The sequence below is a fragment of the Podarcis vaucheri genome, assembly GCF_965113315.1.
Source record: "Podarcis vaucheri genome assembly, chromosome: 8".
Classification (NCBI taxonomy): Eukaryota; Metazoa; Chordata; class Lepidosauria; order Squamata; family Lacertidae; genus Podarcis; species Podarcis vaucheri.
The window spans coordinates 92129320-92156638 of NC_138766.1; the positions used below are offsets into that span (position 1 = coordinate 92129320).

At 46.8% G+C, this 27319-nt stretch overlaps 1 protein-coding gene across 1 annotated transcript; it reads right to left on the reverse strand.

Annotated features, from left to right (window-relative positions):
• Positions 1 to 667: 667 nt before the first annotated feature.
• On the reverse strand, positions 668 to 27114 carry LOC309539817 (protein brambleberry-like). Its single transcript, XM_082236147.1, has 13 exons — positions 27049 to 27114; positions 18024 to 18283; positions 16748 to 16876; positions 15571 to 15756; positions 14643 to 14865; positions 12672 to 12788; positions 12368 to 12547; positions 10864 to 11070; positions 8925 to 9078; positions 7442 to 7506; positions 6110 to 6270; positions 2617 to 2714; positions 668 to 1370 (listed from the first exon to the last, which is right to left on the reverse strand). The coding sequence occupies exons 2-13, from the start codon at positions 18267 to 18269 to the stop codon at positions 1217 to 1219; spliced, it is 1920 nt and encodes a 639-aa protein (XP_082092273.1). The 5' UTR covers positions 18270 to 18283; positions 27049 to 27114; the 3' UTR covers positions 668 to 1216.
• Between the last annotated feature and the right edge of the window lie 205 nt (positions 27115 to 27319).

Genomic DNA, 27319 nt, shown 5'->3' on the forward strand with positions numbered 1-27319 from the left:
CATATTTCCTACCCAAATCTGTTTTTATTCCACTCCCCTTAGTTCTGTCTTCACACAACCCTGGTGTATCTTAAATAAAATGAGTCTAACAGCAAGTTTGGCATCCTGGAAGCACTCTTGTTCTGGGAAACATAATCCACAAGTGATGTTCACCTGAATTAGTTTTGCCTGCTCTGATTCCCCAGAGTAGTTTCACACTTAATTCCTCTTCCCCAGGGAACTCCGAGAGTTATAGCTCCTAACAAATCTCAGCTACCTGGACTACGCTTCCTGGGATTTTTCACTGTAGCAGACAGCCGTTAGTTTCTCCTTTAACTGGTTCTTCTCCCCAGTCTTGTGGTCCGTTCTCATTCCTATGTCTGTGGCACCAGCCTCGCCAATGGCAGGTTTTGCAGAATTCCCACCTAGCCGTGAAAGGATGCCCACTTTGGCTAGACAGGTACAGTCATACCTCAGGTTACAGACTTTTCAGGTTGTGCACCACGCCGAACCCATAAGTACCGGAACAGGTTACTTCCGGGTTTCGGCACTCGCACATGCGCAGAAGCTCTAAATCGCGCATGCGCAGACACGACCCTGCGGGTTGCGAACGTGCCTCCCGCACGGATCACGTTCGCAACCCGAGTGTCCACTGTATTGGTACAGAAGGGAAGAAAAAAACAGCAGCTATCAGTCAAAACATTTATTAAACGTAAACCTGGCAACTTTCACATAAAATAAATTGGTGCAGAAACATGGATTGTTTGCGACACCTTTTCACTCAAAGTCCTTGAAAAAGCACCTGCGACCGAGGCAGTAGACAAAATTGTTCTTAGGGGTTCAGCACGACCATTGTGGGAACTAAAGGCAGCTAGAGATGGATAACACACGCAATTAGATCTGCCTTTGTGGAAAGAGTTGGTGGTGGCTATGGCTTTAAAATGCTTTGCCTTCCAGCCACGCTCCTTAAACCCAACACAGGCCGACAAGTCAGAACAGAAGGAGTTTGTGCTCTTAATTTGGAGGGCTTCAGACGCCAGTTTTCTCTTAGGCAAGTTGAGTCGGATCCAGAGGGACATCAGATTGTCGTTTGTTCAGCTTCAGAAGCGCAAAGAAGTGTAATTTTAAGAAGGCGGCCCTCTCTCGTCAAAAATTGAGCACCAGGAAGGGTGGTACCCGAGCAGCGAGCCCACAAACAGCATCTCTGCCGAGTCTCAGCATCCATCCGTTGGGAACCTTAAAAGCAGGCACCTGATTGGCTGGTGTAGGAGGACTGACCAGAAGCATGGACGTGGCAGAAGACGTGGCCTGGGACGGCCTTCTTCCTGCACTGATGTCCGGTCCTGGTGACTCCTTGGCAGGGTGGCCGTGGAGTCAGGGAGGAGTTGGACCTGGAAGGAATATATATCAGAGAGAAAGATGGGTGATAATGAGGCCAGTTAGAGAAACCATCTGATATTAATGTGGTTTCCGGCAACTGAGATTCAGAGGCATTGCTGAGATTCAGAGGTGCGCAGCCTGGGAGTCATTTTGGACTCACAGCTGTCCATGAAGGCACAGGTCAATTCTGTGTCCAGGGCAGCTGTTTATCAGCTCCACCTGGTACGCAGGCTGAGACCCTACCTGCCCGCAGACTGTCTCGCCAGAGTGGTGCATGTTCTGGTTATCTCCCGCTTGTACTACTGCAATGCGCTCTACATGGGGCTACCTTTGAAGGTGACCCAGAAACTGCAATTAATCCAGAATGTGGCAGCTAGACTGGTGACTGGGAGCAGCCGCCAAGACCACATAACACCGGTCTTGAAAGACCCACATTGGCTCCCAGTACATTTCCGAGCACAATTCAAAGTGAGGTGCTAATCTTTAAAGCCCTAAACGGCCTCGGTCCAGTATACCTGAAGGAGCGTCTCCACCCCCATCGTTCTACCTGCACACTGAGATCCAGTGCCGAGGGCCTTCTGGCGGTTCCCTCACTGGGAGAAGCCAAGTTACAGGGAACCAGGCAGAGGGCCTTTTTGGTAGTGGCACCCACCCTGTCGAATGCCCTCCCACCAGATGCCAAAAAGAACAACAACTACCAGACTTTTTAGAAGACATCGGAAGGCAGCCCTGTTTAGGGAAGCTTTTAAGGTTTGATGTATTACTGTATTTTAATATTTGGTTGGAAGCCACCCGGAGTGGCTGGGGAAGCCCAGCCAGATGGGCGGAGCATAAATAATATATTTATTATTATTATTATTATTATTATTATTATTATTATTATTATTGCCTCTGACCGTGGAGGGAGGGCAGAGCCATAGTGGCTAGGAACCATCGATAGCCCTTTCCTCCTTCATGAATTGGTTGAATCTTTTAAAGCCATCCAGGTTGGTGGCCATATGCCGCCTACTGTGGCAGGGAGTTCCACAGTTTAACTCTGATCTGTGTGGCGAAGTGCTTCCCTTTATCCATCCTGAATCTTCCCAACATTCAGCTTCGTTGGACGTCCACACATTCTCATGCTATGCTGCAGTGTGCGATACTCAGAGGTAGTCTGCCCCGGAGAGTGGAGGCTCCATTTAGACATCACGCCCGAAAGAGATCTCGTTAATCGTATTGGTCCACTGAGAAAAGGGCACGTCAGCTTTTGTTACTTACACATCGCTGGCCATGGACTCGTTTGGGGAACTGGTCCTTGAGATGGGAAAGTTGAAGGCTGAGTCCAGGCGGTGGTGGGGGAATTTCTCCAAAGCGGCCTGTCGGGAAGAGAAAAGACTTTGGGAAGGTGGGTGCCTTATGGCCAAGGAAGAGAGCAAACTCATGCACGTGCAGATTTCTGGCACTGAAGCGCCTAACTTGTGCGTAACCCTTTTGTGGTCAGATTTATTTATTTTTAAATGGAAGATTTGCATTGGGGAATCATCTACTCTGAACCTGGCTTTGCCTGGGGAGGGCGGGATATTAATAAATTATTATTATTATTATTATTATTATTATTATTCATATGACCAGGCGACCCAAATACCCCAAGGCTAGGGCCAAATTAATGAGAGTGTTTGGGGAGAGTGGGAAATTGCAAAGGAGAACATAGGAGGCTACACCATGTCAGACGATACAGTGGTATCTCAGGTTAAGAACTTAATTCGTTCCGGAGGTCTGTACTTAACCTGAAACTGCTCTTAACCTGAAGCACCACTTTAGCTAATGGGGCCTCACACTGCCTCCGCACGATTTCTGTTCTCATCCTGAAGCAAAGTTCTTAACCCGAGGTACTATTTCTGCGTTAGTAGAGTCTGTAACCTGAAGCGTATGTAACCCGAGGTACCACTGTATTACTAAGCCTGGCGATGTTTCTCTGACTGCATACAGCTCTCCAGAATCTCTGGCAGAAGAACCAGTTAAGAGTGTTGGGAGTAGGAGATGTGGGTTCAAATCCTCCACTCAGCCACGAAGCTCACTTGGGTGACCTTGGGGGCCAGTCACTCAACTCTCAGCCTAACCGACCTCACATGGTTGTTGGGGACATAAAATGGGGAGCAGGGGAACAATGCACAGCACACCTTGGAGGAAAAGTGAGATATTAATGCGCATGCACAGAGACAGACAGGAAATGGCTTTCCCCATCACTGAAGACGTGGTTTTTCTACCTCTCTCACAACAGGCCTTTTCTGTGCTGGATCCCCATCTGTGGGACGCTCTCCCCAGAGAGGCTTGCCTGTCACCATCGTTACATGTCTTTAGGTGTCAGGAAAAAGTCATAGAATCATAGAATGATAGAGTTGGAAGAGACCACAAGGGCCATCGAGTCCAACCCCCTGCCAAGCAGGAAACACCATCAGAGCACTCCTGACATATGGTTGTCAAGCCTCTGCTTAAAGACCTCCAAAGTAGGAGACTCCACCACACTCCTTGGCAGCAAATTCCACTGTCAAACAGCTCTTACTGTCAGGAAGTTCTTCCTAATGTTTAGGTGGAATCTTCTTTCTTGTAGTTTGGATCCATTGCTCCGTGTCCGCTTCTCTGGAGCAGCAGAAAACAACCTTTCTCCCTCCTCTATGTGACATCCTTTTATATATTTGAACATGGCTATCATATCACCCCTTAACCTCCTCTTCTCCAGGCTAAACATGCCCAGCTCCCTTAACCGTTCCTCATAAGGCATCGTTTCCAGGCCTTTGACCATTTTGGTTGCCCTCCTCTGGACACGTTCCACTTTGTCAGTGTCCTTCTTGAACTGTGGTGCCCAGAACTGGACACAGTACTCCAGGTGAGGTCTGACCAGAGCAGAATACAGTGGCACTATTACTTCCCTTGATCTAGATGCTATACTCCTATTGATGCAGCCCAGAATTGCATTGGCTTTTTTAGCTGCCGCGTCACACTGTTGGCTCATGTCAAGTTTGTGGGCAACCAAGACTCCTAGATCCTTTTCACATGTACTGCTCTCAAGCCAGGTGTCCCCTGGCTTTTCTACCTCTCTCACAACAGGCCTTTTCTGTGCTGGCTCCCCATCTGTGGGACGCTCTCCCCAGAGAGACTTGCCTGTCACCATCGTTACATGTCTTTAGGTGTCAGGAAAAAGTATTTCTCTTTACCCAGGCCTTTCGCTATTCAATGATCTATGGCCTGTTAAATGTGTGTGGGTGTTGTTCTGAATACTTTCTTATTATGCCCTGTATTGTGGTTTTTTATTATGATGCTGGGTGAAATAAGTTCTGTGGGGCGCGGGTGGCGCTGTGGGTTAAACCACAGAGCCTAGGACTTGCCGATCAGAAGGTCGGCGGTTTGAATCCCCGCGACGGGGTGAGCTCCCGTTGCTCGGTCCCTGCTCCTGCCCGCCTAGCAGTTCAAAAGCACGTCAAAGTGCAAGTAGATAAATAGGTACAGGAATCTGGCAGGAAGGTAAACGGCATTTCTGTGTGCTGCTCTGGTTCGCCGGAAGCGGCTTAGTCATGTTGGCCACATGACCCGGAAGCTGTACGCCCTCGGTCAGTAAAGCGAGATGAGTGCCGCAACCCCAGAGTTTGCCACAACTGGACCTAATGGTCAGGGGTCCCTTTACCTTTACCTAAAATAAGTTCTTAATGTTGTACACCTTCCTGGGATCTTTGGATAAAACATAAATAGAATGAATGACGACGACAGCAACTGAAGTTTACTTAACGATGGAAGATTCACAACGGCCTCGGTCCAGTATACCTGAAGAAGCATCTCCACCCACACCATCCAGCCCAGACACTGAGGTCCAGCGCCGAGGGCCTTCTGGCGGTTCCCTCGCTGCGAGAAGCAAGGTTACAGGGAACCAGGCAGAAGGCCTTCTCGGTGGTGGCGCCTGCCCTGTGGAACGCCCTCCCACCAGATGTCAAGGCAATAAACAACTATTTTACTTTTAAAAGACACCTGAAGGCGGCGCTGTTAGGGAAGCTTTTAATGTCTGACGCTGTATTGTTTTTGATATTTGGTTGGAAGCTGCCCAAAGTGGCTGGGGAGACCCAGTCAGATGGGCGGGGTATAAATAATAAATTATTATTATTATTATGTAACTGACAAAATGGAGTGCTTATTCTGCCTGGACACTGAGGTCCAGCGCCAAGCGCCTTCTGGCTGTTCCCTCGCTGCGAGAAGCCAAGTTACCGGGAACCAGGAAGAGGGCCTTCTCGGTGGTGGCACTCGTCCTGTGGAACGCCCTCTCACCAGATGTCAAAGAGAAATATAACTACCAAACTTTTAGAAGACATCTGAAGGCAGCCCTGTTTAGGGAAGCTTTTAATGTTTAACAGACCACTGTATTTTAATTCTTTGTTGGAAGCTGCCCAGGGTGGCAGGGGAAACCCAGCCAGATGAGCAGAGTATAAATAATAAATTATTATTATTATTATTATTATTATTATTATTATTATTATTATTATTATTACTGTAGCACCAACTTGGACTGTGGAACTCGCTGCCACAAGAGATTGTGATTGTTTCCCTCAGCTGCTCGTGTCCCCCAAAACAATGGGACAGAGTAGGGTTTGAAGTGGAACTCCACAGAAGTTCAAGGGTTGGTGAGTTTTTCGAACCGGAAACATCTCCAAACACTACACACCCAAGGCAGACTTCTTCCCTCCCCACGTTCAGCACAAGACAGCTAAGCAGTTTCCCCAAATACCTCATGCCTGCTGGAGCGGGTCAGACTCTGGCGCCGAAGGCTCATAGGGTGAGGGGAATAGCTTCGCTGGGGCTTCCAGCCCGTTGCAGGATGCACTGTGCCTTCCTCCAGAAAGATGCTCTCGCCCTTCATTGGAGAGTCACTCGCCAGGTGAGAGTCACCTGCGACACAAAGATTGCAAATATGGGGCATAGGATGGGGCTAATGGTGGAGACATACCTTTGCCATTTACAACAGAATTCCAAGGACCAGTGTATTCTCTGTTCAGAAGGGGGGGGGGAACCAAACCCCGCTTCCCAGCAAAAGCTAGCAAACATAACACACAAAGTTTTAAGTGTCTATACGCTTATCGCATTTATAAATTTCAAATTTATCGTTGTACATTGTTTTAATTGTTTGTTTTCCTTCTGCGATTGTGCCCCCAAGTGTGTTTTATAAGCTGGTCTCCGACCGTAATAAATTATCTATCTATCTAACACAGCTGAGTACTGCTTCAAAGGTTAAAGCGTGAAGCCTCTAGTCTTCATGGAGGTGGAAGGGAAAGCACGCGTTTTTGTGCTGCGAGTTTAAAGCTTCAGAATCCAGAATGGAAACCCATTTCCTTAAGTTATTTTAAGTCATTTCGTAAGATTTATACACCGCTTGATTGTCAAACTCCTCAAAGCAGTTTGCAGAAAAATAAAATTATCGGTAAGAAAAATGAATGGCAATAACATAAGACCTTCCAAAACAACAACAATAGAACAAAAACGGATTAAAACTCACATCAACTTTTTAAATACCTGGGTGGGCATGTCTAAACAAAAATGCTTTTAGCAGGCACCAAAAAGATATCAATAATCAGGGATTTCCTAAGTTGCCAAGGGCTTTATATACAACTGGAGCACATGATGCCCAATGTGACACATTGAAGAGATGGGGAAGAGTTTAAATACCTGCTTAGCCAGGAAAAAAAACTCCTCAGAGGTTGGGGCTAGAGAAGTCATTATATAGAATTCATGTCACAGGATAAAATAAATAATAATGATGATAACAACAACAACAACAACAATTTTATTATTTACATCCCAGTCACTCTGGGAGGCTCCCAACAGAATATTAAAAGCACATTCAGATGACAACAGGATATATTCTGCAACACCTACAGTCTTTGCTGTAAGCAAAAAAAGAGAAAGATTTGCTACAAACCAGATTCTCTTCTCTAACATGTTTCCTGATCCACGCAGTTGGCAGAAGAGCTGCTTTCTGGACAGTGAATGCAAGTCATCACCCCCAACCCTCAAGCCTTTGTTCTTGGCTCCCTAAAGCCATGCACACCTGAGGACGGCTCACCTGTCGCATAGCTCAAGTCTCCCAGCTTCTCCAGTTCCCTTTTCAGGAGACCAACCTCACCTTCGCTGCAGAGAGGAGAGGAGAGGCCAATCAATCATTTTCTCGCTGCTTTATCTTGAGTCTGGCCATTGGTGCATCTAGCTCAGTAGTATCTCTCCACAGTTTCAGGCAGGGGTACTGCCCAGCCCTGTGGGACGTGGGTGGCGCTGTGGGTTAAACCACTGAGCCTAGGGCTTGCTGATCAGAAGGTTGGCAGTTCGAATCCCCATGACGGGGTGAGCTCCCGTTGCTCGGTCCCTGCTCCTGCCAACCTAGCAGTTTGAAAGTCGGTCAAAGTGCAAGTAGATAAATAGGTAAGGAAGGCAGGAAGGTAAACGGCGTTTCCGTGCGCTGCTCTGGGTCGCCAGAAGCGGCTTAGTCCTGCTGGCCACATGACCCGGAAGCTGTACACCGGCTCCCTTGGCCAATAAAGCGAGATGAGCGCCGCAACCCCAGAGTCGGCCACGACTGGACCTAATGGTCAGGGGTCTCTTTACCTTTACTGCCCAGCCCTACTTGGAGACGATGGAGACTGAGCCTTCTAAAGGCCTTCAGCTGTTCCATCACTGAGCCCCAGCCCTCTTTCGCCAGAGAACCTGCATATTCCAGAGTTTCATGGAATCTTAGAGCTGGGAGGGACCCCTTGGGGTCATCCATCTCAACCCCCTGCAACACAAGAATCTCAGCTGAAGCATCCATGGCAGGTGGCCACCCAAGCTCTGCTTAATCCAACTGTAGCCTTATTAGACTTTACCGACTGCTGTGGTCTGCGTTGCTCCCAGGAGGGAGGAAGGAAGTCAAATGACACCAAGGTTGATTCAGAGAAAGAGTTTATTCTGCTCTCCGGATAGCAGAAGGCACTTGTGTGGTCAGTCCACAGCAAGTCCAAAGAAACGAGAAATTTTATGCAGTATATATATCCTCCAGGCACCCTCTCCCCCCTTCCCCAGGAATCCAACCATGTAGCTCATAGATGCAAGTTGACATCCATGACCATTAACAGATATTCCTGTTCCGGTACTCTTGACCATAAAAGGTTGTTCCTGTTCCTATACTCTTATCTTGGGGCAGGAGGTCACCAACTCTAAGAACACTCCTGGCACCGTTCCCGGGTCTCTTGTCAGACTTGACAAGGTCTGTGCATCTTTTGTGGTCAGGATGTAAGATAAGACCCAGACTCCCTGCTCCATGGAACTGGCAAGGTCACCCATTGCCATCACGGACTGATAAAGGAGAGGGCTTTGAGCACTTGTTTATACACCTGGCTTTCTGTTTATACATTGACTCAAAAGCTCAAGTTAATGCATTTTAGAAATGCTCCCTTGGAGGAAAAATGTGGATTTTGGGTCCCGTTTCAGACTGACTGCACAGAAACCCATTCCTTCCCCCTTCACAACCTTTCAATACGCAGCAGCGTCGCCTATTCGTGGCCACGCCTTCCTACCTGTCGGGCGTGGAGGTGAGCCGGCAGCGGCTGGAGCCTTCCACCTGTGCTTCCTGGGTGCCCACTTCTGCCCCCTGCCTCAGATGCAGCAAGGTGGGCTTCCATCTCCTTCCTTTCATGGCACAGAGGCAGATGGTGCCTAGGAGCTCATTGCCTAAAGGGCAGAGAAAGCGCACATCAATATCACTTGCCATACTTCAAGGTTTCCAGCTCATCTACTCTGTGGGCTCAGCGCCAGATAAAAAGAAGATGAACTACCATATTTTTTGCTCCATAAGACTCACTTTTTCCCTCCTAAAAAGTAAGGGGAAATGTGTGTGTGTCTTACGGAGCGAATGCAGGCTGCGCAGCTATCCCAGAAGCCAGAACAGCAAGAGGGGTTGCTGCTTTCGCTGCGCAGCGATCCCTCTTGCTCTTCTGGCTTCTGAGATTCAGAATATTTTTTTTCTTGTTTTCCTCCTCCAAAAACTAGGTGCGTCTTGTGGCCTGGTGCGTCTTATAGAGCGAAAAATACACTTCACTTGGTGTGCTGGTAAAACTGAAAATCGGTTGATTTTCTCTTAAGAGGTGGAATATATCAATCTTCTTGTATTGTGATTTGTTTTCACCAATTATAGATGAGTAATTCTTTGTTGTAATTGAGAAGTGTAAACTGTCTAATTAGTACTTGCTGATGTTTAATTTTAGTGTTTACTGTTGGATTCTAATTCATTATTGCATCTCGCTTTATTTGGTATAAGTTGTTTAAAGTTATTGTGACTTTTTATATAGAATCTGATTGTTGCTATTAATGTTTGATGTTTATAATAATAATAATAATAATAATATAATATAATAATAATAAGTGAGAGATTTTACTTTCTTGGGCTCCATGATCACTGCAGATGATGACAGCAGCCACGAAATTAAAAGACGCCTGCTTCTTGGGAGAAAAGCAATGACAAACCTAGACAGCATCTTAAAAAGCAGAGACATCACCTTGCCGACAAAGGTCCGTATAGTTAAAGCTCTGGTTTTCCCAGTAGTGATGTGTGGAAGTGAGAGCTGGACCATAAAGAAGGCAGATCGCTGAAGAATGGATGCTTTTGAATTCTGGTGCTGGAGGAGACTCTTGAGAGTCCCCTGGACTGCAAGAAGATCCAACCACTCCATTCTGAAGGAAATCAGCCCTGAGTGCTCACTGGAAGGCCAGATCCTGAAGGCGAGGCTCCAAGACTTTGGCCACCTCAGGGGAAGAGAAGACTCCCTGGAAAAGACCCTGAGGTTGGGAGAGATGGAGGGCACAAGGAGAAGGGGACGACGGAGGATGAGATGGTTGGACAGTGTTCTCGAAGCTACCAGCATGAGTCTGACCAAACTGCGGGAGGCAGTGGAAGACAGGAGGGCCTGGTGTGCTCTGGTCCAGGGGGTCACGAAGAGTCGGACATGACTAAACGACTAAACAACAACAACATCAACATTATTATTATTATTGTGTGTGTTGGAAGCCACAACAGAGGGGCTGGGGCAACCCAGCCAAATGGGCAGGGTATATTTAAAATAATAGTATAGTAGTAGTAGTAGTAGTAGTAGTAGTAGTAGTAGTAGTATGTGTTGGACCTGGAACTCCTGGAATCCCCTGGCCACTCACTAGACTGTTTCTGTCCCCCCCCTCCACTTTTCCCTCCTAGTACATTTTTTGTCCTTCTGCAAATCTTATTTTTTTATTTCATAAAATTTATGCAGACCTTAATTGTGAAGAATCACCTCCAAGCTGTTTAGAAAAAAAGATAAAACAATAAAATCAACTGCTCTAAGGTTTGTTTTTAATAATCAAGCGGTGTGTGAGTGAAATAATAACATTAATAAGAAGAATTGACAATAATGTAAAACTTTTAAAAGAAAGAAAAGACAACATGCTAAACACCAATATGCTGGGTTGCATAGACTTCATGCTTGCCTGCGACAGTCAAGATTAGGAGGCAGGTGAGCGACTTGAAGCCCAAGGAGACGGCCTGGTTCAGCTCAGACAGGGCGTTGGCCACGACAAGAACTAGCAGGATAGCACGCGGGAGCCCAGGAATCTGCAGGAAGGTCATGATGAGGGCTGCCAGGAGGAAATAGCTGCCGTGTAGGACACAGGTATAGATGGAGCTAAGGCTGAACCCTGCGAAACAGAGGTGGGCACAAAAAGCTCTAATTCCCGTATATTGCTTATTTGCTAAGCTGTTGTGATTCTGCATTGTTTAAAGCTTTGCATTTTGCAATGGCGCTGTGGGTTAAACCATAGAGCCTAGGGCTTGCCAATCAGAAGGTCGGCGGTTCGAATCCCCACGACGGGGTGAGCTCCCGTTGCTCGGTCCCAGCTCCTGCCAACCTAGCAGTTCGAAAGCATGTCAAAGTGCAAGTAGATAAATAGGTCAGCCACGACTGGACCTAATGGTCAGGGGTTCCTTTACCTTACTGATACAATAGTCTTTATTGTCATAGTCCCATACAGAACAACAAAATTGAAAAAATCTACATCAGACATTCAAAAACCAACAAGCCTGCTATACCAGCTGTCCCAGCCTGGTTAGCCCCCTAAAAACTCTGATACCCCATAATTAAATACAATATACTCCCATAGAGACTACCTTAAAGGTAAAGGGACCCCTGACCGTTAGGTCCAGTCGCTGCCGACTCTGGGGTTGCGGCGCTCATCTCGCTTTATTGGCCGAGGGAGCCGGCGTACAGCTTCCGGGTCATGTGGCCAGCATGACTAAGCCGCTTCTGGCAAACCAGAGCAGCCCATGGAAACGCAGTTTACCTTCCCGCCGGAGCGGTACCTATTTATCTACTTGCACTTTGACGTGCTTTTGAACTGCTAGGTTGGGAGGAGCAGGGACCAAGCAATGGGAGCTCACCTGGTCACGGGGAATCAAACCGCCGACCTTCTGATCAGCAAGTTCTAGGCTCTGTGGTTTAACCCACAGCGCCACCCCTATCCCTAGAGACTACCTTACACTGTGTTTAAAAATAAAATTGCATTTGGGTAGAAACTGTTTCTCAGGCGGCTAGTCCTAGTCTTTAGAACCCTGTACCTTCTTCCAGAAGGCAGAAGCTGAAAGAGATCATTTCCGGGGTGCGCACTATCCTGCCCTATCTCTGCAGCCTTCTTATGACACCTGGAAGCATAGATTTGATCCAAGGTGGGAAGAGGGCACCCAATTATTCTCTCCGCAGTCTTTACAACCCTGGACGTGCATGTGGAGATCTGAGGCTGCCAGGGAAGTGATGAAACGGAAATCAAAATGAGAACCTGACCCCTTTTCCCCTGCAAGCCCCAAATCTTCTTTGGGGTTCTGCCGAGATCAGATTTAGGGCGGAGAAAAGGGAGGGGAGTTTCCTTGCACAATCGGAAGGCGTTGAATCGACTTTGCTCCATTCAGCCTCCTGCCTCTGCCCTCCCAAAATCGTCTTACCTGCCCAGCTGATGAACCTCCGGATGTGTTGCAGCTGCCCTTCCACACTCGCTTGCATCCGGTCCATGGCATTCAGCAACACTCCCAGACTCTGGTTCATCTTCTGCAGCTTGTGCATCAGCTCCTCGTAATACAAGGCCGTCTGGTTCTGGTAGGCCGCGAACAAGCCCAGGTTGGTCTCTGGGATGGAGGGCGGAGGGGGAAGAGAAACGTCCGCGTTCAGATTGCAAGCGGAGAGACAGTCTTGGCTCCGTGGGCAGGGGCAGAGGCGAGGAGGGTTTGAACGCCACCTCCCACCACCAACCTGTCTTGGAGTACACTTCTTGAGCTCGCCTCTGCACCTGGGACAAGTCCTCAAGTATGGCCCTGTGACCTTCTTGAAGCTCCAGGTCCTGCTGATCTAGGTGACGGCTCACGTTTTCTGCAAGGAGAGTGTTAGGTTGAACATATCAGACAACACAGCGATTCTTCAGACAGCTCTTGTTTATTCACAGGCCAGAACAGAACTGAACTGAAGGGTTCAGCCAACCTGCTTATATAGAGCTCAACTACAAAGCAACAGTAACAACTTTCTGTAACTATCCAATCACAAAGTCACTTTCAATTCCTTATTTGCATATGTGGACCTGAGTGAAAACTATCTACAGTATCCCCCTGCTGGCCCAGGGTGAGAACTTCAGTACATAACAGAGAGGAACACGGGCAGCCCTTGCTTTTTGGAATTTCTGCTGCGATACCCAACAAACCGCAGTTTACGTCGGGATATGACCAGAGTCCCCTATCTGCTCTTCCAAGAAACCCCATCAGGGGTCTAGATGACCCTTTGTGTCTCTTCCAACTCTGCAGAAATTGAAGACATCTCTGTTCTGCCAAGTCTTCCCAGGGTCTGTGCTGTGCGTACAGCTTTTAAAGTTAGTTGCTCTTATTTTCTGTGTTTTCAGCCTTTCTGCAGCCGTTTTCATTGCATTTCTTGCATTGCCTCAAGACATGTGCATTGAAGGAGATGAAATAATTTCTTTTGTTGGACTACAACTCCCATCATCCCTGAGCTCTGACCTTGCTAGCTAGGGGGTGATGGGAGTTGTAGTTCAACAACATCAGGGGACCCACAGGTTGGGAACTGCCGAAAGCCAAACATGCCCCATTTATTTCAGTGGTGGGTAAGTAAGGTCTGGAGACTGACACCCCCCCCCCCCCAAAGCCAGAAAGCTCCTTTCTATAGGGTCAAAACATGAACTCCCAAGGCAGGATTTGGCACTCTAACCTGCCCCCGCCCCCCAAGACGGGAGCAAGCCTTTGAGGACACTAGGCTCTGCAAAAAAAATTGGGCCCCCTGATATTGCAGTTAGTAATACTGCAGAGTCTGAAGTGACTGGAAGCCTAAGAACTGACTCCTTTTGGAATAAATCGTTGTGCAGGCCCATAAAAATATTATTCAAATCTTTTCTGGCAGAACTCTTCAAAGTAAAACAGAAACATCAAATGATACATCCAAAATATCCATGCAATGTCTTATGTTGTCCAGCACAGGCTCAGCATCTCAGAAAATATGAAACAGACTTAGAAGCAGAGGTCTGCCTCTCCCCACAGCCCTGCTTTCCAGCCTCCATTGGCCTTAGGCTGTTTAGTCTTCCTTCAGGATAGAGTTGCCATACATCCAGAAATGTCCAGGATTTAAACCAGCACATGGAGGGAATTCCAAAAAATTGGCAGAAAAGGCTCAACAACTTTTGTGTCAAGATTTTTTACTTCTTGAAATATGGCAACACTATTTCATTGACATCCTTCTGCAATTAATCCACAATGCGGCAGCTAGACTGGTGACTGGGTGTGGCTGCCAAGACCATATAACACCGGTCCAGGACGTTTTCGAGCACAATTCAAAGTGTTGGTGCTGACCTTTAAAGCCCTAAACGGCCTCGGTCCAGTATCCCTGAAGGAGCGTCTCCACCCCCATCATCCAGCCTGGACACTGAGATCCACCACAGAGGGCCTTCTGGCCGTTCCCTTGCTGCAAGAAGTGAGGTTACAGGGAACCAGACAGAGGGCCTTCTTGGTAGTGGCACCCGCCCTGTGGAACACCCTCCCATCAGATGTCAAAGAAATAAATAATCTGACATTTAGAAGACATCTGAAGGCAGCCCTCTTTAGGGAAGCTTTTAATGTTTAATAGATTACTGTATTTTAATATTCTGTTGGAAGCCACCCAGAGTGGCTGGGGAGACCCAGCCAGATGGGTGGGGTATAAATAATAAACTATTCTTATTCTTATTACCCATCCTCTTTGTGATGCCCTCAATCAGTTCTGCCACCTGCTGCTGCCCACTGGCAATGAGAGCCTTCTCCCGAACCAGTTGGTCCAGGTTGTCGTGGATGGATTCCTCCATCTGCACCTGGCTGCCTTGCAACTTCTCCTGCTGGGCCAGGATCGCCTCCTGGCTGGTGGCCACTTTCTGCAGCGATTCCGACGTCAGCTCCTTCAGCTCCTCCTGCCCGCTCTGCAGGGGAGGGAAGTCGGAGAATAAGGAGCGTCAGAAGAAGCGGGGCAGCCGAACGGAAGAATAGATAAAGCTGCCCAACGACAGAATCCATAAATTGCTCCACCTGTCTCAATATTGTCTGCACGGACCGGCAGCAGCACTCCAGGGTTAAAACACTTAATAGTAAAAGCAGCATAAAATATAGTATAAAAACATGAATAACAATAAAATTCAAAAATCAATTTAGGGGAAATAAGCATTAGATAATCCCCAGGCCTAGCTGACTGAATTGGTCCTACTTGGGCCAGCGAGGAGACCAGGGGAGAATGAGCTGTGGGGTCTCAGAGCGGGTGATCTTCATAAAAGGGGAGGGAAGAGAAGGGAAATAAAAGATCAGGCGGAATTCAAATTAAAGGCCAGGCGGAATAGCTCTGTCTTACAGGCCAACGGAAGGAGGTTAAATCCTGAAGGGCCCTGGTCTCATGGGACAGAGCATTGCACCAGGTCGGAGCCATCACTGAAAAGGCCCTGGTGAAGGATAATCTGACTTCCTTAGGGCCTGGGACCTCTAAACTATGGTTATTCATGGACCTTAAGGTCCTCTGTGGGGCAGACCAGGAGAGGCAGTCCTGTAGATACGAGGGTCCTAAGCCACAGATAGTCCTCCAGCCCCCCAAGGAAGATCCTAATTTTTATATATATCAAATCCCAAGCAGTACAAGCCTTAAGCATTTTCATCGCTTCCAGCTGGCTGACGGCCGTGGAGACCAAGGCGTTGACGGTGTGCTCCGCTCGGCGCTTGAACTGCATCTGACGGGTGGCGTAGCAGACAGCCCGGGCTCGGTTGCTCACGATGTGGTAGGCGTTCCAGGTGTCTGGATCCATCCCCGCGGTGCATTCTGCTAGAGTCTGTTGGGAGAACAGAAAGGGAGCGGCAGATCACGATTGAATGAATCATTGCGGGAACCCTACAGCTCATCCGAGACCCCAGGATTCATGCAACTCTGTTTAGATTGGTTAATTTTAATTTTATTTACGTAACAGGGCATCAGCCTCACCCTTGCTGTCTGAACCAGGTCATTAAAACAAGGAAATGCAGCCAGCATAGCTCTGGGAAAGGAGCTATGGCTGCTGCCCATGCCTCCAGCAGCTGTTTTTGTAGGCAGGTGCTGCTTCGTAATGAAATAAAAAAATTAAGGCTTATATATAAATGTTCATGGGTGTGCCAGGCAAACACGTACATAAATGTATGGGCCACATGTCTGAGGCAGCACAGGAGGGCAGCCCTGGAGCCATTTTGGCTCCCAAACTGACCAAATGTTTTCTCTGCAAGGTCAAAGGAAAATGGAAAAGCCTCCCCATTGTCTTTTCCTTCACAAATCCTGTCTTAAGGGTGTATCTGCGCATGAATAGGGTGAGCCTGTGACCTGGCTCAGGAACTAAGTATTTGTCACTACAAAAGACTGGCCAGGCTCCCCAGGTAATCCAATCAAGTGACCATTAACAGGTAACCTGCCAGACAGGAGATAAACAATGCACTCAGATTTCTGTTGTAGACTGCCCTTTCTGTGATGTATGTATGATGTTTCTGGGGGTGGTCTTGGACTCCAGGACGGGCAATTTAAAATGTCTATATAAGGGCGGGCACACCTGGGTTCTGGGTCCTCCTCCTTCTCCTGCGTGTGAGGGGAGCACCCTGTTGCAACAGATCAATAAAGATCAGGCTTACTAGCTGCTTTGCTTCTCAATATTCTCTGGTTGGCCTCTGTTATTTTCTCCTACCGATGGAGACCCTGCAAAGGACTCTATAAGGGCTCTTGTGTCCCCCATAAGGGAATAAGGGCAGATTTCCGTTTATTACAGTAAGATTCTAGGTAGGTCCCCAAACCGGATTAGGTACCATGTCGGCAGTGCACAGGTAAGTCCCACGTCCTTCGACGCTGGCCTGGCAGTTGAACAGGGAGACACCCAGCTTGGCCAGCTCCTCTTCTGTCAGGTCCGTGCAAGACGACCGAAGCTGTGCAACCACCTAGCAATGAAGGTAAGAGAGAGAAGGGATATAACCAGGCAGAAAGGGGGGGGGGTATCTCCTGTTTTGCTACAGCACTTTAGTGCAAAAGGGAATATAAAGTTGGTATTTGTAATCCGAGACCAAGCAGCCGCATAGAGTGGCTGGGGAAACCCAGCCAGATAAGCTGGGTATAAGTAATAAATTATTACTATTATTATTATTATTATTATTATTATTCCACAATGGACATTTAGAGGCAACGCAAAAATCTTATTTTGTTCTAGGTCTACACATGCTTCGTGAGCACTGCTATAGAAAAAGGAAGCTTCAATAATTCTTTGGAATTGTACGTGAAGGAGCGTCGCCACCCCCAACGTTCAGCCTGGACACTGAGGTCCAGCTCCAAGGGCCTTCCGGCGGTTCCTTCACTGTGAGAAGTGAGGTTACACGGAACTAAGCAGGGCCTTGTCGGTGGTGGCTCCTGCCCTGTGGAACTCCCTCCCAACAGATGTCAAGGAGATAAACAACTGACTTCTAGAAGACATCTGAAGGCATCTCTGTTTAGGGAAGCTTTTAATGGTTGATGTTTTTCCAGTGGTTTTTACGTGTTGTAAGCTGCCCAGAGTGGCTGGGGAATCCCAGCCAGATGGGCAGGGTATATATTATTATTAAAATAATAATAATAATAATAATTACAGTCATACCTCGAGTTATAGACGCTTCAGGTTGCGTTTTTTTGGGTTGTGGACCGCCTAAACCGAGAAGTACCGGAACAGGTTATTTCCAGGTTTTTGCGGTCGTGCATGCGCAGAAGCACCGAATCACAACCCGCACATGCACAGACGCGGGTTGCGAACGTGCATCCCGCACAGATCACGTCCGCAACCCGAGTGTCCATTGTATTGGGGCCTGGATGGCTCAGTTGATTGGAGCGTGGTGCCGATAATGCAAAGGTCGCAGGTTCGATCCCCTGGAGCAGCTGCGTGTTCCTGCACTGCGGGGGTTGGACTAGATGATTGCCAGGGTCCCCTTCCGACTCTACAATTCTACGATCCGTTGTAGAATGCAGAGCGGAAAACTCCGGGGCAAACCTCCATGGCGGCATGCAAGATGGCCCACACTGCAGGGAGAAGACCACCCTGATGGTTATAAACTGCAGGCGGACCTTATGGTGGCAGGAGTCCAGGGGCGAGAGATCCAGCCGCCGGGCCTCAGCTAAGAACCTCTCATCTGCCGTGGTCATCTCAAAAGGCACATGGGACAGGTGAGCTGGGTCCGGAGGGGGTGCGGGGGGCACAGGGGCTTTTTCTGGGGTTCCACTTCGAGTGAGCCAGCCGAAAAACCCAGAGGAGGGCGCAACCAGGAGCAGGAGAAGCGAGAGGCAGAAGGCCCAGCGATCAAGAAGCAGCATCTTCAGAGGGTGTCCTGCAAGGGAGACAAGGACAGTGATATATGCATTGCAGAGGGTTGGACTAGATGACCCAAGGGGCCCTTCCAGATCTGCCGTTCTATGATTTTTTTAAATTTTTTTTTTATTAATTTCTACATGAAATTTCCAAAAAAAAAAAAAATGCAATGTATTTTCTCATCTTATTCAATGTTTTGGACTTCCATCAACCGTATCTGAAGATTTTTCAAACTTTATTATTATTATTTCAATATTATTATTACCATTATCATCACTTAATCTGCATTTCCTTAATTTCACTATTACTTTTAATAGTCCTTCACTAACAGTTCTCTTCATACTTTTCTCTGCAATATTTCACATAGTCCTCCTTACAAAACTTCTTGCAATCCTACTAGCATAATCTGTTGATTACAATTGCTTTTCAGATATAGTTCACATATTTACTCCAGTCCTCTGAGAATCTCTGATCCCGCAGGTTTCGAATCCTTCCTGTCATTTTGTCTAATTCTGCATAGTCCATTAATTTCGTCTGCCGTTGTTCTTTTGTCAGTAATTCTTCTTTCCATTTCTGTGCCAATAGTACTCTTGCTGCCATTATAGAGAAACAGTTTATTATCCTGCAGTTCTATGATTCTACGTATGTCGTGGTTTGTTGCCGTTTCCTGATGCTAAAGTTTTGCTAAGTCTGTATGTGGGTCACTGTAATCAGAGTTTTAGAGCTGGAAGGAACCCATCTAGTACAACGCCCCTGAAATAGAGGAATCTTTTTGTTCAACGTGGAACTCAAACCCACACAACTCTGACATTAAGAGTCTCATGCTTTTGGACTTCCGGGTTAGCGCCATCGCCGAATGGCGGACTCCCTCCGAGCTCCGGAGGGAGTCGGCTCGGCAGGGGTTGGGTCCTACCGCGCCGGCGACGCGGGGACCCTCAAAAACCACGGGAACGGATCCCGTGGACATGGTGACTCGGCTGGCACCGTTATCGCCCTCCCGGCTTGTGAAGGAGCCTTTTTAAAGGCTACGGATCGGGCGCCGGGGAGTGGCGTGGTGCTTTGAGTCCTCCGCTTCCCCTGCCGGGCGCAGCCGCATGCCATCCGGCGGAGAGCGCTGGCTTCTTCCAAAGAAAATTTGGACAATTAACAACAACCCGTGAGTAATTGGGTAACCGGGCATAAAAGGAGGAAAAAAGAAATTTTTTTCCGGATTTGGCACGAGCGGGAGGGGATCCAAAAAGGAAGTCAGTCCCCTCCCTGATTGTAAACATGCTAAAACAAGGACTGAGAAACCAAGATCGATTCAGAAGTTTATTGATGACAAAAATTATTAACTCCACGATGTGAACTATAAGAACTGTGCTGGAGGAGAAGAGTTGAGGGTGAGAGGAAAAAGACAACCCCCCCCCCCGGGAACCGGGGCGATTCGGAGAGCCTGGCGAAGAGAGATGGAGAATTTGACAGCTGCCAAAGGAGCTGTCAAAGCTGGAAAATATAAAGAGGACTTTGCTACAAGTTTTTCTTTGCTGGTTAATTTTGCTACAATTTGATATAAATATGGATATAAACTGTCGGGGAAAAAGAAACAACAAATTGACTTTTGGATTAGAGGATACAAAGTTATTGCAATCCCCCTAGAGGGGTTTCGGGACATTACAAGTGTCGTATGTGGAAAACTACTCTGGGATGTGCATAGGTCTTATCTCTTGGGAAAGCTGCAGAACTGAAATATTATTTTGTCTACAGAGGTGACCATAATACAATAGAATCTTCTATTGAAGCAAGAAAGGAACTGGACGTAAGTCCTTGTCCCTGAATAACAAACCTCTGTAGAGACACTAAGTTTTGAAACAAGAATGTTTTGACAGCTGAACAAGACAGAAACCGGAGAAAACAAGAAGCAAAAGAGTAAATGACTAAATACGACACGGAAAGAACAACGGGAGGAGCAACAAAAGATTAAGGAAAATTAAAGGCCTCTATTAGACTGGATTTATGAAGTTAAATATTATTAAAACAACCAAATCTGAAGAAACCGGCAAGATGGACTGAGAAAAATTTGGCTGTGGACTTAAGATCTCCAGGCCGACAACATACAGACAAATGGACATGGGGAATCAAAACCGGGGAAGGGAGGGGGAACCCTAGAATCCAAAGGCTTTGTAACCAATTTTTTGAACTTTTCTATATATTCTATCTTATATTCTTTATAACTTTGATCTTATATGTTTTCGTTTTTTCCTTTTTTAGAAAGGGGGAACTCGTGGAAGGAATGAGAGCTGATCTTGGGGGAAAATTTTGTTTTATTATAAGACGAGGAGTGATGTTAAGATTGTGTAAATTTAAATTGGTTTATGAGTAATATATATTAGGCTTAAATTTGGGGATGAGAACTTGTGGAACCAACTTAGGGAAAGGGGAATACAGTCGGGAGGGGAAGGAGGAAGTCCCAGAAAGAAGGTTATGAAAAGAAGGGTCTAAGCTAGTCTCTCTTTTTCTTTCTTTTCTTTATCTTTTTTATCTTTTCTATTCTGTTAAATTTTAATAAATATGATTATAAAAAAAAAAAGAGTCTCATGCTTTTACCGACTGAGCTGGGCGTGTTGAATTTTCCAGCTTTCAAATTACCAAAAAGGAGGGGTGCTAAGAAGTTGTAACCGCAGAGCCTAGGGCTTGCCGATCAGAAGGTCGGTGGTTCGAATCCCCGCGATGGGGTGAGCTCCTGTTGCTCGGTCCCTGCTCCTGCCAACCTAGCAGTTCAAAAGCACATCAGAGTGCAAGTAGATAAATAGGTACCACTCTGGCGGGAAGGTAAACGGTGTTTCCGTGCGCTGCTCTGGTTCGCCAGAAGCGGCTTAGTCATGCTGGCCACATGACCCGGAAGCTGTATGCCGGCTCCCTCGGCCAATAAAGCGAGATGAGCGCCGCAACCCCAGAGTCGTCCGTGACTGGACCTAATGGCCAGGTGTCCTTTTACCTTTCCTTTAAGAAGTTGTAACATGACTGGGGAATTCAAAAGGTGTTTGGTTTTTTTAAAACCAATATAATTTAGTTTTGCTTGGCAAGTAAAATGTATGTAAAAAAACGCATAGAAATAAAAAATGATTGCCAAGTACTTGCAGTTATCTTGTATATTATTATTATTTAGCATTGCGTGACATTTTCAGAAGGCAAAATCAAAATGCTTTTGTTTTCCGAAAGCAGTTTATGTGCTTCTTCATCAAACCTAGATGTAGCAAGCAAATGTCGCATCACAAAAATAATAGATTTGAATTTCTCATACCCAAAAACAAATTTTAAGCCCCCCCCCCCACTGAATAAATTTGCAAAAAGTAAGTTTCGCCCCCTAAAATGACACACCCTGTTAATGGTTTCACGTTGCAATGTATTCTCTTTCCTTTTATGCTGTGCCTTCGGCTGTTAATTTTTTGTAAGTGGCTTAGAGAGTCTTTTGCAGCAAATTACTAATAAGTCAAAGAAACCATCTGGTCTGCAGCCAGGATGCCACCTAGAAAAATATGCAGACATTGGGTGGTGATGGTGGGGAACCAGACCATAAACGTCTGCTGCTAACGGCAAAACTTTAGGGGGAAAGTGAAGAGGGAGACATTTTCTCCAGCTGGGTCCTTTGTCCAAAATTAAGGGGAAAGGGGAAAATTCACATTCCCTGTTGCTCAACGAGCCTTAGGAGAAAGGGGTGTGTGTGTCCCATAAAGGTAATTAATAGCACTTCAATAGCACTGCTGCCCTGTTGAAAGCTATTGTTTTCCAAAGATTATTCTATCTGGCTCCACAATAGACCAAGATAGCCAATTGTTTGGGGTATATTCCTGCAAAGGCAGCCCTTGGGAAAAAACCATAGAAGTAGCCCTTCAGGATGAGACTTTGAGGCTCGTCAGATCCAGCATGTGATTTTCCCACAGTGGTTGATCACAGGCTCTATCCATCCCCCAATATAGGGAAGGGTTCAGCATCGGATGGCACTGTGGTCTAAACCAGTGTTTTTCAACCACTGTTCCGCGGCACACTAGTGTGCCGCGAGATGTTGCCTGGTGTGCCGTGGGAAAAATTTAAAAAATCGAAAGATTTTTTTTTTAAAAAAGTCAAATTTTCGATTGGGGCGCCGTCCCCGGAGGGAGGCGGGCGACTCGGGCGGCGAGAGGCGGGGCGGCGGCGGCGAGGAGAGGCTGCCCAGCGCGGGGCTCTCACCGTCTGCCTGCCTGGCTGCCTGCAAGCTCGGCGGGCAGCGCCTCCGTCCGCAGCGCCCGCCTCGCGGCTCTCATTCCCTGCCCCTGCCAAAGCTCACCCAGCCAAGCCGCGCTCTCCTTCCTGCCTCGCTTTGCTGCCTCCTCCCCCCCACCCCCAAAGCTTGGAGGTTCCCTGGCGCCGGCCCGCAGGTTTGACCCCCTTCTCACACCTGTTCGCGCTCCTTGCACGGAATGGGGCGGATGGGGAGGAACGGGGCTCGCAGCTGCCTCCGCTCGCCCTCCCACCCTCTGCCGGCGGTCCCGCGATTCTTGGTTTTTTGGTGGTTGGCACAGAAGGAAGGCAAGGGGGAGGGAAAAAGGCCCAGGTTGCACACTGAATAAAGTATTTTATAATTTTTCATATTTCTGTTTACTTACTATTTCATAATAAAGTAATTATAAAATACTTTATTTGTGTTTATTTGATTCCTATTAAAGAGAATTACTTTATATATAGTCAATATAGGCACAGAGTTAATTTTTTAAACATTTTCTAATGGTGGTGTGCCTCGAGATTTTTTTCATGAAACAAGTGTGCCTTTGCCCAAAAAAGGTTGGGAAACACTGGTCTAAACCACAGAGCCTAGGACTTGCCAATCAGAAGATCGGCGGTTCGAATCCCCGCAACGGGGTGAGCTCCCTGCTCCTGCCAACCTAGCAGTTCGAAAGCACATCAAAGTGCAAATAGATAAATAGGTACCGCTCCGGCAGGAAGGTAAATGTTGTTTCCGTGCGCTGCTCTGGTTCGCCAGAAGCGGCTTAGTCATGCTGGCCACATGACCCGGAAGCTGTACGCCGGCTCCCTTGGCCAATAAAGCGAGATGAGCGCCGCAACCCCAGAGTCGGCCACAACTGGACCTAATGGTCAGGGGTCCCTTTACCTTTACTATAGTTCAGCATAGACTGCAGTGGTGGCCAAACTTGGCCCTCCAGCTGTTTTGGGACTAAAACTCCCATCATCCCTAGCTAACAAGACCAGTGGTTAGGAATGATGGGAATTGTAGTCCCAAAACAGCTGGAGGGCCAAGTTTGGCCACCACAGAGCAACTGCCCTGCATTCAGGCGGTCCTTGGTTCACGCCCCAGCATCTCCCAGGAGAGGAGAAGTGGAAGAAACTCTTTTCAAACTTTGGACTCAGTGTAGACAATACAGAGTAAGAAACAAGACAAGATATTTTTCTCTGTAGAGCATGAAATCACTTTGCAACTCTGAGTCTATTTCACAGAGCATGAAAGCAATAGCTTCCCCCATTCCCTCCTGTTGCAGCACCTGGCATTCCAAGATAGACTGCCCAAGAACGTGGAGGTTTCATTTTGCTATCCAACATACCTAACATCAGTGCTTTTTTTCCTGGGGGTACGCACACCCCTAAATATTTTGTGATTCTAGGTTTGGCCTCATTGAGGGGCAGTATTTCAATATGAGTTGGAAAAGAAGGGTACACCTAAACATTTTTTTTAAGGGAAAAAAGCACTGCCCAACAGCATGAGCAAGCATGCCTGGAGCTTTCACTGCTTTCTTTCTTTAGGTAAGCAGTTAAAGACATTTTTATAGGAATAAGAACGAAACGTTTCACCTTTGCTCCAGAAACAGAGACCAGGCTGCATGCTCTTCCTGATAGGGGCATAGCCAGACATGTTATTACACGCAGTAAGGCATCCTGGAAGAACCATGAACCTTGGTAAGCTGGATGTGGTCAAAAATGAGATGGCAAGACGGGGGGGAAACGGACGCAGTGAGAAATTTTACTTTCTTGGGCTCCATGATCACTGCAGATGGTGACAGCAGTCAGGAAATTAAAATACGCCTGCTTCTTGGGAGAAAAGCAATGACAAACCTAGACAGCATCTTAAAAAGCAGAGACATCACCTTGTTGACAAAGGTTCGTATAGTTAAAGCTATGGTTTTCCCAGTAGTGATGTATGCAAGTGAGAGCTGGGCCATAAAGAATGCTGGTCTCCGAAGAATGGATGCTTTTGAATTCTGGTGCTGGAGGAGACTCTTGAGAGTCCCATGGACTGCAAGAAGGTCAAACCTCTCCATTCTGAAGGAAATCAGCCCTGAGTGCTCACTGGAAGGACAGATCCTGAAGCTGCGGCTCCAAGACTTTGGCTACCTCATGAGAAGAGAAGACTCCCTGGAAAAGACCCTGATGTTGGGAAAGATGGAGGGCACAAGGAGAAGGGGACGACAGAGGACGAGATGGTGGGACAGTGTTCTCAAAGCTACCAGCATGAGTTTGACCAAAGTGCGGGAGGCAGTGGAAGACAGGAGGGCCTGGTGTGCTCTGGTCCAGGGGGTCACGAAGAGTCGGACACGACTAAGCGACTAAACAACAAGGCATCCTGGAAATTTTCAGGTCAACACTATTTGAGCAGAAATAGGTGGGAAAGGTCCTAGGTTTAATCCCTGGCATGTCCAAGGAGGACTGGAAATCCACACACACAAATACCCTGCCTGAAATCCCTGGGGAACTGCTGCCAACCACTGTGGACGATACAGAGGTAGACTGACCAATAGTCCCATAAGGCAGTTTCCTGTCCATCAACCAGGAAATTCTTTAGAAAATGAGATTATGATTTTATTTTATTTTTAAAAGACCCATACCAGGTAAACTGCAGAGGGTTTGGGGTGTCTACCACCTTCAAAAACCATGTCAAGATTGCTGCATTGAAGCACGCTGGACTAGACGACCCTCGTGGCGCCTTATGATTTTAAGGCGTGGCATCTGGATATTTCCGGGGAGCCAGTAGCAGCTCTAGAAGCAATGAGCTATTTTATCATGTATGCTACAACAGCGGCAAGAGTCTTGATAGCACAAGGATGGAAGAACGAAGAAACCCCGACAAAAGAACAGTGGCAAGAGAAATGGATTAACTATGAGGAATTGGCTAAATTGACATACAAACTGCGAGATAAGGACAACCGTGACTTCAAAGAAGAATGGGAACTTTTTACAAAGTATTTAAAAAGACAACAAAATACAAATTGGACTCCTTGGCAGGTTTTGAATAAACATATACAAATTTAGTGATTGGTAACATGGTAAATAGATAATATAAGGACGGAAATAATTTTATAATATGCAGAGAGCGACATGGGTTGAGAAAACAGAGAGGAACGGAGGGAAGTCTCAGCGGGGGGAGGGTGGGTTTGATGGGGTGGGGGAAAAGTGGGAAAATAATGAATATGCTATGTTTTGATATATTATGTTGAAATTGTTAATAAAAAAAATAAGGAAAAAAAGTAAAATAGAAGCAATAAGCTAAAGCTGGACACCGAAACGCTAAAAATCCCATGTAATTTGGGAGACAGAAGAATGTTGACCACTCCCAGAAAGGTGTTACACCCCTCTAGGCAGCAGCAGTGTGGCATAGTGGTTAGCCTGTCAGACTAGGACCTGAGAGACCAGGGTTCAAATCCCCCCTCGGCCATCCTGAAGCTCACTGGGTGTGTCTTGGGGCTTCGCTGGCCTACCCAACCTCACAGGGCTGTTGTGATTAGTAAAAGGAGAAGGGGGAGAAGCATGCATGCCCCCTTGAAATCCTTGGAGGAAGGAGGAGGAATATGAATGCAATAAAGTAAAAATAAAATAAAATACCCCTGGGCTGCTCCAATCAAAAATTCTATACAGAATGGGAATGCATAGGGGAATACATGAAGAAATATGGTGTTAAAGCAGAACTCTTAATAGGCAATTGTTAAGCGTGTAAGGACAAAAGAATTATAATCTAACAGTTTTCAAGTTATTCTATTTTGTTAAAGCAACTAGGAAAAAAAGATTATGATGGGAAGATCTCACACAGGTGAAGGGAAGCAGTGGGGAGGAGGGGAGGGTTAGGTTGAATTTGGGAAATAAAATAATATATGGGACAGCAAAGGATATAAAAGATTATTATAGAATACTAATATATTGTAACCAGAATAGAAGTTCAAAAGGGGAAGTAAATGTATTTTTAGCATTTTCATTATGGTAATTATTATTTTTTTAATTTTTGAAAAGTTTTTATTGTTAAAATAATTCAGCATTAATACACACATATTGCAAATATACAAACATACATTTCATACAACCCTTAAAAATGTTCAAACATACCTACACTCAATCCCAAAGATAATTCCTTTTCCCATCACCATCCACCACCCCTCACCCCACCTTTGTGTTAGACTTCCAATCTACTCAATTGCAATTTCTTTCCACTTCCATTACTTTCTTTCACACGCCTTTAACCCAATTTCATGCTTCTTTTTCTATTACACCTTGTTATCCATCTTATTTAGCATTCCAGTATTTTTAAAACGGAACTTGTTTATTCTAATAGGAGTTCTGATTTTTCAGTATAGTTTTGCAAGTATCCTTTAAGCACCTTGGAAGGATCTCAAAAGAGAAGATAGACAGGGACAATAATTATTATTTCTTATCTGTAGAAGGCAATGTTAATTTAGGCTTCTTCGTTTTGCTTTCTGTATAATTTTCTTAAGTCAATAAAAAACGAAACAAAACAAAACAAAACCCCTCGACCAATCATCTCACCACCTGCCTCGCCAGCGTCTCCGGATTCCCCCAAACGCGCATTTCGAAAGTTTCCCGGCAAAAGCGCTACCAAATCCATTCTTATGAACGCCTCTGAGGGTGACGTCAGAGCCGGCCCAGCCAACCCGCAGCCGCGCCGGCCCTCCCACGCCCCGCTTGGAATCCAGCGGCGGCCAATCAGGAGAGCGGAGGCGAAAGATGAATGGCCGCGTTCTGAATGGCGGCGTGGGATTCATTCGCGCTCACCGCGCGGGGAGGAACCGCGCGGCTTGAT

What these genes read in the sequence shown, in the direction of transcription:
- LOC309539817 (XM_082236147.1), bottom strand. Translation starts at nt 18,269, where the DNA reads ATGCTGCTTCTTGATCGCTGGGCCTTCTGCCTCTCGCTTCTCCTGCTC. An exon ending in GAGGTTCATCAGCTGGGCAG is followed by an intron (nt 11,071 to 12,367) that starts GTAAGACGATTT and finishes TCTGTTTCGCAG; the next exon opens with GGTTCAGCCTTAGCTCCATC. An exon ending in CCCGCTCCAGCAGGCATGAG is followed by an intron (nt 2,715 to 6,109) that starts GTATTTGGGGAA and finishes TCTTCCCGACAG; the next exon opens with GCCGCTTTGGAGAAATTCCC.